The following is a 12,625-nucleotide window of genomic DNA, read 5'->3' on the forward strand; positions in this document are numbered from 1 at the left end:
TTGGATCCGCTTCGCTGCCGACTATTTGGCATTATCGTGAATTAATTGTTGCATATTATAGCGACAAGCATTGACCTCAATAGAGAGATTTGATAAACACTACATACGTGAAGCAGAACGCGTAAGTAGATGCGAACTTAAAGCCAATAACTTTTATTGGATTTTTTTCTCTAATGGATTCATATACATTTGTGCTCATTAGAAGCGGATTGGCAAACAAGACCCGATTCAATCTTCTTTGGTTGGAACCATCATTTGTGACCAGAGAGCAGAGTGTTTGGGAACTTGGAAGCTAGAGCTTATGAGGCTTGAGTGTATAAACAATTTTATTGTTGCCTGGTGGTTGCACATTCATTTATTAAATCTCTAGAAATACTCAGCGCTACGTTTTTGATTCAATGAGTCGGCGCAAATTGTTATTAATGATGTGTTCACATTGATTTCATATTATAGTGCTCTGTTCTCTAGTTTTCTAGATCTCAACTGATCGATATGAGCTTACAACCAAAATGTTGAATTCTAATGCAAATTATGAAAAAAAGGTTTGTTCTTTTTTAAATCCCCTTGGTTGTTTAATAATTGGTGTCTTAAGTCTTTAAGTGGATTTTCTTTTGAAATTGAATAACTTCCTTTATTATGAAATCTGTCTTATGCTAAATTCAATGCAGTATATAGCCAAAAATATATATGTTGTAATTGATTTAACGAAAAAACGTTTGACCTTGTAATTCAAAATTTGAATAAATTAAATATTTAAAAATCCGTTAATTTACGATATTTGATAGGGCTGACATAGGTTCTAGTATATTAGCGCGAGACACTGCGGTATATTCTAATGGGGAACCAACGGTCACACTGGTGCACTGCTATCTTGGGATTGGATTCAATCCACTTTCTTCCGGAAAACCCATTGTTTATTGTTTAATTTGGCGCCACCCCCTTCACCTACCGGAATTCAGTGCGGACATGGCTACGGAGCGGATAACCGCCTGCACTTAGTTTCCAGCCAGCGACGAGCGATGACTGTTTGGGGAATAGAAGCCATCACACTGAACGGATCGTCGGCAAGGGAAAGTTTGGAGCACCTTCCGGGAAACGGTGCAATTCGGGTGATACCAGAGGCGGGAGCTATGAACTCCGTGGAGCGCTACCGGCAGGAGTGGCAGGTGCTGCTCCAAAACCTCGATGCGGACCCGGAAAGTCTCCGGCAGTCGGCATTTGCCGGCGATCTCAAGATGTCCAAATTCCGCAGCGTTCACTGGGCCCTCCTACTGCGCGTCCTAACGTCGGAGCACCGCAGTTGGGCTAGCCAGCGACTGCAGCAGCGAGTGAGGTACGATAAGTTCCGGGCGGACTACGTCCGTAATCCGCACCAACTGGCCGTGGACTGCAACGATGATCCCCTGTCGCAGTCGACGCAAAGCGTTTGGAATCAGTACTTCAGCGACCAGGAACTATTCGCCGTCATACGGCAGGATGTGGTGCGCACTTTCCCGGGCGTGGACTTCTTCCGTAAGCCATTGGTGCAGAATGCAATGGTCAACATACTGTTCTACTACGCCAGGGAGCATCCGTACATGTGCTACCGGCAGGGCATGCACGAGATCCTGGCTCCCATCATATTCGTGGTCTACAGCGATCACCAGTCCCTGCTTCACTTTAGCGAACTGGCCAAGACGGATATCAATTCCACGCTGCTGGACGTGCTGGATCCCGCGTACCTGGAAGCGGATACCTAGTACGTAGTTCAAGTAACATGAAATCTCTTTATCTTAAATCAATGCGTTCCTCGCAGCTCTTTGTTCTCCCGCCTCATGGCCTCCGTGGAGTCGTACTATCGCGTCTCGAATCTGGTCTCCACACCCGGTGGCCACATCGAACAGCGAGCCGAGGTGCGTCGCAGTTTGCGGGTGCAGCAACCAGCCCTTATCGCTACCCATTCCTCTTTCAGAGCCCCGGGGACAATGAGACGCCGACCGAGGCGGAGGTTATCGGCCAGCTGAACTTCATACGGGACAAAATACTCGCCAAGCAGGACCAGCACTTGCACCACTATCTACAAAAGATGGAAATCCCACTGCACATATTCGGCATGTGAGTTGGCAATGAAAATGGGGGGTTTTAGTTACTAGTAATGCTTTTCGAAAAGGGAGTTCCACAAACAATATTAAGATATTTTAAAAATGAATATTGAAACTAACCAAATTATCTATTTCCTTATTACAGTCGATGGCTAAGACTTCTCTTTGGACGGGAGTTTATGCTGCTGGACCTGTTGCTGCTCTGGGATGCCATCTTTGCAGATAGCGACCGCTTCGACCTGCCCAACTACATTCTAGTGGCCATGTTGGTGCACATCCGTGATAAACGTGGGTACTCCCGCCTGGTGCCTTAGTTCCTAAATAATGACCTAACTAATGTCGATATCAGTGCTTCTCAGTGACTATACCACATCATTGACATATCTAATGCGCTACCCGAACAATGTGGACGTTCATCTGGTGCTGAGGCATGCCCTATTCATGCTCAATCCCAAACAGTTTGAGTATCCGCCAAACGCCTTCACGTGTGTGTCCTTTGCCAACAGTTCTGCGGACAAGGAAGTGCCTCCTCCTGTGGGACAACGCCCGCGCACCAATTCAGAAAACTCTTCGATGGCCACTAGTGGTAGCCAGATCGATCGGCAGATCACCTTCATGCAGGAGCGCAATGCGGCGGATTCTTCTGCGCTGGCCAAACTGCAAGATACCCATCGAGTCGCAATGGATGGATATTTGGAGAATGTGAGTATGCTTTGATATATGTCGTATAAGTGTTTCTGTTACCATATTTAACCGTTTATTAAATTATATTTAATTATAAAAAAAAACAAAACTACTTAAATCTAAGCCAATCTTTCGTACATATTTTGGAAGTAGGGTTTTAGTGAGTCAATTCTTAAATACTTTCAAGTTATAACGTTACATTTACATTCATAAGAATAACATTAAGTGGCTTGGCTTTTTTGATTTTATTACAACGACGTGTACTTAAGAAATATTTGTATCGGCCCTTGCAGAGTCCAGAGCTACTCCGATTGGAGCTGAAGAATGCCCAAACTGTAATCAAGATAGCGCGAAGCAAGTTGCAGAGCTACCTGAGCACTGTGCGCCATCATGTGGGAAAGCAGGCGAGTAGTAGCGAAGAACTCGGTCGGACACTGGACGGGATTGAAGAGCTATGCAGCTTTCTGGACGTTAAATTCATGTTCCCGCTGCACCAGCGATCGGCGCCCATCGACCAGGCTCTGGAGGCCAACGAGCAGAAGCAGCTGAACACTATCAGCAAACCGCCAAAGCCAACGGCTTCCTCCACTCCCGCTAACGCACCCGCTGCTCTCTCTGCAACTGGCGGCTATCAGATGCCCGAGAACGCCTTTATGCACAGCTCGATGCGACGGCTCCTCGGGGAACTGCGTGAAATCGAGCTGTCCACGATAACGAGCGATGAGAAGCCTGGAAACTCGGTGGTGCAAAACGGATTGCCAGCTGCGGAGCCCCAGCAAAGGCATAAAAACGAATCGAGTTGATCGTAAGGTCCACTCCTACCGACTGAAACTGAATTTAGACTTAAACAGAGCAGCCACAAAGTGGATAAACCAGAACTAGTAAGAATTATTATTAAAAGACATACAGTTTACTTAAATATTTCGGACTTGAATAAGTCCATAATTTGTAATTTTCTTAATGAAAAATAAAAATTTTCTGGTATTGGAATGGTTCCGAAACAAAACGTCTTCAAAACATGCAAGTTTCGGAAGCAACAGATTCGTTTTGAAGGAGTCAGTATTCTATGTGATATCTTGGAAAAAGCTCCATTGTTTGTGTATTCTAAATTTCGAATAATTGCTTGCAAGTATTCATCTTTAACGTTAAATATATCTGATTGAGTCGAATTTAAATAATGACAGTGACAAAGTCTAAAATTACGTCTGATTCATATTTCCTAGGACCCCTATGGCCTGCGGTTATGGTTCACCATTGACCGAAATGTTGTGATTTGACTACCGTTGCTGCTGGGACCACCACGCATTATTGGAGTCGAGGATGTTATGCTTGCCGGTGCCTGCTGCATCTGCGGCGTCTTGGTAATGGTGATCATCTTGGAACTGTTGGTATTGTTGACCCGTATCTGTCTGAGCATGGCCAACGTGTTACCATTGCTAAGGTCCGCCTGTGGGGTGGATGGTGCTTCCGAAGAGCCACCTTGACTGAGTCGTCCGTTCACGTTGGTCCGACTCTGGGTTGTTAGTTTGTCCAGCGGTACACAACGCACGGAATCCGTATCGAGGCGGTTGGTCACTTGCGTTTGGTTGGAAGTTAAGATACGGCGTATATTCTCTGGCAGGTCTTTGGCGCTACCATTGATGGTCACTTGGGTAGCGGAAGCGCCGCTAACTGTCTCTTTCGGTACGGTTTCCTTGTCGTTATTATTGTTCTGCCCGTTATTGTATTCATGCGGGGTTGTGACAACCGAGGAATGCAAATCTGCATCGGCAGAAGCAAGGGGAGCTGAACTAGGAGCCGGAGGAGTTTTAACTGGGGTGACCGTAGTTGAAGAAGGCGATTTCGAGGAAGCACACACTGTAGCTGTGGTTGAAGTTGTCGCATTTCTCTGCATGGCACGAAGCTCCAAGCTACAAACGAGCTGCATGATTTTCGACTTGCCTTCTGCGGCTAAATCCGGTGGCAGGGACTTCATGGTCGGCGAAATGCTGTCAAAGAAGAGATCCACCACATGTCGTGGCTCCGGTGGCTTACTCGGTGACACTGTCACCGATGGCGGCGCCTGGGCCATAGACACGTTATGTGCGACAGACTCCCGTTCCAAAGTTCGCAAGCGCGTAACAATATCAAACGACGAGCATATCATGTCCCTGGCCATGTCCATTTGGGAGCGTTCCTCCTGTTGTTTGCCCATTGAGTCGCGAAGGGCGCGTATTATGCGACGAACCTCCATTGAGCGTCGGGACCGCTTCGCCAGCGGTTCCGCTGTGCTGCAATCGGATCTAAGTACCCATAATGAGAGTGGTTATTAGAAACGGTTAATGAAGGGATTTCGAATCTTAAACTCACCGAACGCTCATATCGTTTTCGCTCTCCTGCCTTTCGGCATCAACAGTGGGAGTGGTACTAACTGACGGTGCATTGGCGGCAGCGGCGGCATTGGCTTTGTGCCGCTCCACATTTTCGACGTGCTTACGCGAAGCGTCGTGTTGCCGCAGGTAAAAGACCTTGATCGGCAGCCGGCTATCACAAACCCGGCAGTGACAGTGATTCTCGTCATTGGCGTCGGGATCCAGCCATTCGTACTTGGCTTGCAGCTCTGCCATAGCCGCTTTCTGTCTAGACTCGGCGCTGGCCAGAGCCGAAGCTGTGGCCACAACAGTGGAAATTTCACCTGAGTTTTTGTTCGATGTTTTCGAAGGGTTGCCACCATTGCGCTTCCGATCAATGCGGAGACGTATGTGTCGCGTAGTCCTCTGGTGCTTGGAGGCCCACTTGGATGAGGGCAGGTAGAGGGACACTTCGCACAGCTTGCACCAAGCATAGTTTCCACGCTGCTCGTTCTTTTTGTAGGAGAGCCACGGGAAGCGGCCCTTCCACACCATTACCTTGCCCTTCATAGTTGCCGGAATGGGCTTGACGAAAAGCTTATTGTCCGGTCGAGCAGTCTTTCTTGCCTGCACAGTGCCCAAGTCGAAGTTGCTCTGGACATCTTCTTCTGCGTCCTCCTCTTCTTCTCCATATTCCTCGTCCTGTTCCTGTGATTCTTCATCATCCTGCCCATTATTTGTAGTTTGCGTGTTTGTGCCCTGGTGCAGTTTGGCTTGCCGCTTCTTGAACTGCTTCACCAGCTTTACATGCCGGACACTCAACTCATGCCGCGCCTTTGCCGATTCGTTGTGGAAGCGAACGCGGCAGAATTTGCAAATCTGGGTCTTTCGGTCCTTGGAGTAGCAAAGCCACGGGTAAAAACGTACCGCAGCGCGAACCTTGGCCTTTCTTTGCTCGCTAGGTTTTTGAGCAAAACTATACGAAATTATTATTATTAAAGCAAACATTAAAAATAATACAAACAACATACGCTTTTCCGAGTTTTTGGATAGAGGACCAATTGTCATCGTCATTATCTTCGCTGTAATCGGTCTGCGATGACTGGGCTTGATCACTTGCCTCCGCATCCTCTTCATTCATGTTATCGCCGTCGTCCTTTTCGCCGCCTCTGCCTTCACGCGAACCAACTTCGATGGCTGCCTTGGCGGTGGCCAAAGCCATGGTATGCTTCTCGGACCTTTCGTGGTTCTTGCGCTTGATCTCCGAGTTTCCATACATAAATCGCTTGCGACAGACGCTGCAGTACCCAATGGTGGGGTCTTCGGGATCAGCAATCAACCAAGGATGCATGTCGGCGAACACGGCCCAAATGCCGCGAATATCTGAAGAGCTGAAGTAAAATAGTGAAAGCAGTTTAAGAACAGGAACTGTACAATAACACTCACCTCTTTTCATTGGGTGCCAATAGCAGGTGACAATGAGCTCTGGTTTTACAGTGTCGAAGGAAGCTGGTAATCGCCATTGTGCAGTTGCAGAGCGTACATCGGCATTGTTGTGGATTGGTGTCCGGAATCAGCGCACACCATTTGCTAGGGTCGTCTCCCGAGTCCACATCGCCGTTCATCATAACCACAGGGGTGTCGTGAGCATCCTCCGGCCCAGCTTCTGGTTCAGATTCCTTCTCTCGCTCGGCCTCATCCCCGCCGCCAGCGGTCACGCTGTTGCTCTTGCTCCTCTTTCGCTTCCGACTCCGCTTATCGGAATCTAAGTTGCGCAGTGCCTCAATGTGACCTTTGGTGGTTTCGTGGCGTTTGCGCAAATATACAAACTCCACGTTCATTCGCACGTTGCAGATGCGACATGTCCCGACCGTTCCTGTGGGGTTGGAACGTTCAAGCCAAGGATGCCAACGGAGCCAGCGCAGCCAGTTGAAGTTGGTAAAGGCCTCGATCTCGGAGATTCGCTTTTGCTTCATGGCGGCCACATAGCTCTTGGTGCCGAATTCGTGCTTGATTTCGTTGTCGCTGATTCTACGGAAAATTGGGAGTTAATAAGAGTTCTCGAACTTTCGGTGGTCTTAATATGATTTCGTTAGTTCCTTTTTCAAAGGTGCATATCTTTGTAGCAATACGAGTGGAGCTACTCTCATTGAAAGCATGGAGTGTAATACATGTAAAATGTATTCTGAACCGCGACCAAGCCTGTCATACACCAGTTTCTTTGTGTCAAACAATTGCTACACGTTGGCAAATTAATGCGGGACTCGGTGCAGTGTTTCATTCATTAGGTTTTCAGTTTATTTTCATACTACAGCGCGCTTTCTTGATAACAAAGTGAAAGGCATTTAAAGAGTTGAGCTTTAACTTTATCCCGCGTGTTAATAAATTTGATTTCTCTAACTTTTAGATTTCTGTACTCTTTTCTGTAATCTTTCGAACTGGTACTTACGCTCCTCGAGTTTGCTCCTCGCTTTTCTTGAATGCCAGATAGTTGCACTCGCGTTCCTGGTGGTAGAGCGACATGTTGTGCTGTTGGATGTGTCTGGATCGGTTGTTCACGTTGATGGTCATGTTGCAGTAAAGACAGAACGCAAGGGAGCCATCGGAGTCCTCGTGTAGGATCCAGGGCCAACGCTTCATCCAGAGGAGCCAGCGCTGTGCGCGGGGCATCTTGCGGCTCATGGCTCCGTTAGTGCCACCGCCATTGCTGCTTTCGTCATCCTCGTCGTCGTCATCGTGGCTGTCTGCCGGATCATGGGTTTCAATCCTCTCCAGCAGGCCCATGGGATCGTGGTACGAGTGGGAGCTCTCCGCATCGCTGGAGGGTTCAGTTTTAGTGGATTCACGTTCCTGGTCTTCCAGGAGGGGATCCTCGCTGGTCTGTTTGTCGTCTGGGTTATTTAGAGCGGACTGTAGCTCGGCCACCAACGGAGCATGTTCGTCGTCCATGATGTCCTCGATACCCGGGTCATCCCGCATCGGGTGCTTGTCCTCCTCCACCACCATGGGCGTATCCCCATCGTCATCATCCACCACGATGACTATGGGGGTCTCCACTTCCTCGATGTGATCCGGATCCACCACAGCACCACCCTCTACGTCCATGATTTTCAGCTCGTGCGTTGCCGACGCCAAAGTTTCGGAATTCGCAGACGCCATTTTGAGGCCGGTGTTGCTGTGAGCATCTGTGTTTTTCGCCTGTGTGCTCGAATCCTGATCCATCACGAGATGCTGGTTATCCAGGCACTTTGCTTTTATATTTGCCAGCTTTTGGGAGATCACAGCATACGGGTAAAAACTAAAACAAATAAAAATAATTGCCAGCGAAAACTGAGATTCGCTGTCAAGGCGATTGCCAATGTGACCGTCCCGTTGCAATAAATCGGCGGGCCAAGGACCATATACTAAGGAAGTGCAAAAAATACTTACCATGCGACTGAGTGACTGGACCGGTCACTTTATTGTGAAAGGTCTTAAAACGTACTGCTCACACTATTACAATAATTTAATCACTACATGATTCAAGAATATTAAGAAATTACATGCATTAGATTAAGTTTTATATTTCGTTGAATATTTAGAAAAAGCGAGTAGAAATAAACAACCGATGAGGGTGACAACTCTGAGCGCATGTGGAAAACGGGTTATGTGGTATTTTTGTGTTTGTGCGCACGGTCATACCTCACTGGATTTTGTTTATATTTTGGAAAAGACTGTCCAAATGTCAAACCTCCAGTTAACTCAGGAAAAACTGTGAGTATACCAAAGTAAGAGTCCAGGGTCTAATGTTCACTGACTATATTTGCCGCCCAGAGATGCCCTACGCTCCGAATACAGGCCACGCCGGCCGTGCGCCCAGCTGAAATATCCTCGACCCAAGACAAAGCCGGAGTACCAGGCGATATATCCGTGGTTGCTCCCGGATGAGACGGATCCGCACTTCGTGTTCTGCGCGGTGTGCGAGTGCAGGCTCAGCTGCAAGAGATCCGACCTGGGAAAGCACGAGGGTAGCATTAAGCACTCGGAAAATGCACAAAGAAAATCGTTGCCCGCCAAGGGCAACAATCCGAACTATGATGGACCCAGCTCCGGTGCGATGAAGTGGGAGGATACCGAGGACGAGGAGGGTCTGCTGCAATACGGAACAGATCCCCAAGACGACGATACAGAGGAGGAGGAGGGGGAACTGGACGAAACAGAGGGCGACTGCGAGGACGATGAGGAGCGGGCTGAAGAACTGGAAGCACAGAATGATCTCGAAACGGAGCCCGTTATTAAGCAGCAACGCCGCACCTCGGAGACCGACTCACAGAATTCCGGCATGCTGGATTATCTGCCACTACACGTGACCATCAACGAGTTGCCTCAAAGTCTTCCGTCCACTGTCTCCGCCTATCCCACATCCTCCACAACAGCAACAGTAGCTCCGCCATGTAGGATCACCATTAAGAAAGTTCCAGTGCACAGTACTCCACTCAGTGGGATGTGCCAAGCTCAGGAGATCAATTCCAAGGCCACCATAACGCCTATACACACGACGCCTTCCTACGCTGCCCGCCCGCTGCAATCTTATCAACTGCAACCATTGTCACCTATAACGCCAGCGCGCGACTCTTTGGAGCTGTTCTTCGACAGCATTTGCGCCACCGTCAAGAACTTGCCGCCCAAACTGGCCACCGAGGGCAAGATCCGGGTGATGCAGCTCATCGGGGAGCTCGAGTTGCGCGCTCTTTGCGAACAGGAGGCGCTCTCTCAGGTCGCCGGACTTCCGGATCTCGCGGGAAACTCCATGTCCGGAGCATCTGAGGCCTCAGGCAGTGGTCAGCAGAATGCGACAGTGGCCTCCACCACAAAATAAATTCACCTGGACTTTGGAATCGGTTCCAAACCGTGCTCAATAGGGCAAATAGAATATATATATAGTGCTTTCTTAAATTTTTAAATTTTGTTAACTGATCTTCATTAATAAAGTTATTTATTAGTTGTTGTAGTCTTGAGAGAAGTTATTCTTTAAATCTATCTGATGGTGTTTTTTGTTCTATGAAATGGCTTTATTACATATATACATGCCTATATAGAAATCCTGACCTTGGTTTCCCAGCAAAGTATAAATTGTGAATTTTCTCAGAGGATGCTATCACCAAAGAGCTGTTGTCAATGGAAAACACTTCTTGAGTGTGGGTAACAATTGTGAATGATACAAAGCGAATACACCCGCTCTGATAAAGGGTAAATATTACGCATGTACAATACCATGTGAAAAAAGTGTGATAAAAAGTTTATCGCATAACAGGTTCTGTAGGTAAAGATAGTAAAAATCACTCCATCAAGCGAATTTCTCAAGTGTAATGAACAAACAACATGTAATATCAGATTGAATCAATCAGAATCAATCAATTGAAAAATGTCGGTAATTATAAATATAAGTTAATAAATCTTTATTTGTAAAATTGTAAAAAATGATTGAAAACAAGAGTTATCAGTAAGGCACTTAGTTAATTGATATTGGGGGACATATCCCCTTAAAAGGCTTGCTTGCCCTCCAACATGGCTTTCCCGCAGTAGAACGGGAACTGGACTCCCTGGAGCAGAATGTCCGATATGCCCTGCGAAAGTAAGGAAACAAGTCGGTTAGCAATGTTTTTCCAGGCAATGGGTGTGGGTGGGTCTACAAATCGGGGCCAGCTATCGCTGTTGCCCATAAGCTCCGGTTGTGGGTCTGATAAGTTCCCGAAATGACTAATGGGTTAAACATCTTGGCGGCGCGATAAGGAAAGTGCCTCATGCAACCAGCAGGTGAAGCAGGTAAATTGACTCACCCCGCCATATAACTTCAAATGCTGCTCCCAAAAAAATCCCTATAAACCCACTTACCGTCAGGGCGGGAATGCAGGAGGCAAATGCGTAAACCCAGATGTAGAAGAAGGCGCAGAAGAATGCCACGAAGAAGGAGACGAACCAGAAGACCAGCAGCCAGAAGACGAACCACAGTGGATTGGGCATCGTGATGAGTGGTGTTGTTTGTTCAGAGCGATTTCAGCTGTGCGATAAGATAAATACAAGGGATCTTATTAGTAGAAAGATCCATAAAAAACTGAAGCTAATCAGTCGCCTTCTTAAAAGAGCAGATCTCATTAAAAACTTCAAGACTTGGAGCTCTGCATTTCGTTTACTTTTAATAAGCAAAACACATGTCATAAATTTGATACGCGCATTAAGAAAGTGACCTCATAATATTTTTAATGAGCTAACAAATTAAACCTTGCATTTCGGAAGAACACGATTCTGATAAACCCCACCTAATTAAAAGAGCTTCTAAAACGTCACTCCTATTTCTAAATCATTTTTTCTATCGCAGTATCAACGTTCCAATTTAAGATAGCGAATGTCAAGTTATTCGGGCAAGTAAATGCTTCAGTAAACCCCATTTGTGTTTGCATACCACACTCATTTATAAATAGTTTTTAGTCATATGCAATTCCAAATTATATATTATATAAGTAGACCATGAGTTAGGCCAATAAAGATAACTAAAGTTTGAGTTTTAGATAACATCTTCCTTCACTATAAAATGATTAAATATTCGACTCTCTCCTAAAAATACATTTTCACTTTCAGAAAATATTATTAAAATATGCATTTACTCAGGTTTTACCAACGAAAAATGCATTTGAATGGCTTTCTTCTGCATTTAGATTTCACTTTTGAGTCGTGACAAACATACAAACGACCGATTTGGCTTGGTTTTGAGACTGAATTTAGAAACACTGCCGTCAAAACTGATTGTGACCAAAATAAGGCAGAGTATATAAGGTCAAGACCTCGACCGCCGATTTCGAGCCGAATTCCACGATCGAGTGGTGATTATAGTACTCTCAAAACAAGTGTCGTCATTATGCAAATCACACTGCTAGTAAGCACTGCTGCACTTGGCGGGGTGTGTCGTCTTAAGTCATCGCCCATCTTAAGTCATCATAAAAACAATTGCAGATCGCCCACAAACCGGTTGGCGAAATTAGCACACGGGGAAAATCGGATTAATTAGACCAGCCGAATCTGAAGTATGTGCCAATTAATAGGCGTATGCCAACTATGCGTAAGTATTTTATAAATACTGTATACCACGCACCCACGTATTTAAGATCGAAAACAACTTAACAGCCGAATGCCAGAGAGGCAAAGCAAACAATAACAAACCAAGTAGAAGATCGGATCGGAGGTCGACGTCCGGGGGATTCGAGAATGGAATGAAGACTGAGAAGCGCAAACCGGCGCAACAAGTTGCATGCCCACTGCAGGCAGGGTTGTCACCCGTCGCACTGCGACGCGCACTTTCGAAGGAAACCTTCGCGAAATAGCTTTTGGCAGCGAGGGCCGATCTAAGAGTTAAGCAAAATATTGAGATGTTAGGTAAATTGAAAGAGAACTCATTCTTTTTAAAACAAATACATAGATAGACTTCATGTAAACCAAATAGATGGTATGTATGTGTTTAAACCAAATAGTCAGTATTTGTGTAAATAAAATAAA

The 12,625-nt window shown here is 46.4% G+C and overlaps 4 protein-coding genes across 5 annotated transcripts; 2 read left to right on the forward strand and 2 right to left on the reverse strand.

Annotated features, from left to right (window-relative positions):
- Positions 1 to 836: 836 nt before the first annotated feature.
- Positions 837 to 3,766, forward strand: LOC6728245 (TBC1 domain family member 5). Its single transcript, XM_002103558.4, has 6 exons — positions 837 to 1,738; positions 1,796 to 1,892; positions 1,952 to 2,094; positions 2,227 to 2,369; positions 2,431 to 2,783; positions 3,059 to 3,766. Exons 1-6 carry the CDS (start codon positions 1,020 to 1,022, stop codon positions 3,566 to 3,568), a joined length of 1,965 nt encoding a protein of 654 aa, XP_002103594.3. The 5' UTR covers positions 837 to 1,019; the 3' UTR covers positions 3,569 to 3,766.
- LOC6728246 (protein suppressor of variegation 3-7) lies at positions 3,675 to 8,497 on the reverse strand. Its single transcript, XM_016175232.2, has 5 exons — positions 7,545 to 8,497; positions 6,542 to 7,126; positions 6,127 to 6,486; positions 5,115 to 6,071; positions 3,675 to 5,047 (listed from the first exon to the last, which is right to left on the reverse strand). The coding sequence occupies exons 1-5, from the start codon at positions 8,315 to 8,317 to the stop codon at positions 3,994 to 3,996; spliced, it is 3,729 nt and encodes a 1,242-aa protein (XP_016034885.1). The 5' UTR covers positions 8,318 to 8,497; the 3' UTR covers positions 3,675 to 3,993.
- Positions 8,498 to 8,688: 191 nt separating this feature from the next.
- On the forward strand, positions 8,689 to 10,085 carry LOC6728247 (protein suppressor of variegation 3-7). Its single transcript, XM_002103560.4, has 2 exons — positions 8,689 to 8,848; positions 8,909 to 10,085. Exons 1-2 carry the CDS (start codon positions 8,703 to 8,705, stop codon positions 9,951 to 9,953), a joined length of 1,191 nt encoding a protein of 396 aa, XP_002103596.3. The 5' UTR covers positions 8,689 to 8,702; the 3' UTR covers positions 9,954 to 10,085.
- Positions 10,086 to 10,509: 424 nt separating this feature from the next.
- LOC6728248 lies at positions 10,510 to 12,438 on the reverse strand. 2 transcript variants are annotated; one of them, XM_016175231.2, is made up of 3 exons: positions 12,293 to 12,438; positions 10,970 to 11,135; positions 10,510 to 10,701 (listed from the first exon to the last, which is right to left on the reverse strand). In XM_016175231.2, exons 2-3 carry the CDS (start codon positions 11,096 to 11,098, stop codon positions 10,618 to 10,620), a joined length of 213 nt encoding a protein of 70 aa, XP_016034887.1. In that variant the 5' UTR covers positions 11,099 to 11,135; positions 12,293 to 12,438; the 3' UTR covers positions 10,510 to 10,617. The 2 variants fall into 2 exon arrangements, with proteins under 2 accessions (XP_016034887.1, XP_016034886.1); XM_016175230.2 differs by having other exon boundaries at positions 12,225 to 12,346.
- Between the last annotated feature and the right edge of the window lie 187 nt (positions 12,439 to 12,625).

Source organism: Drosophila simulans, chromosome 3R, assembly GCF_016746395.2.
Source record: "Drosophila simulans strain w501 chromosome 3R, Prin_Dsim_3.1, whole genome shotgun sequence".
NCBI classification, from domain to species: domain Eukaryota; kingdom Metazoa; phylum Arthropoda; class Insecta; order Diptera; family Drosophilidae; genus Drosophila; species Drosophila simulans.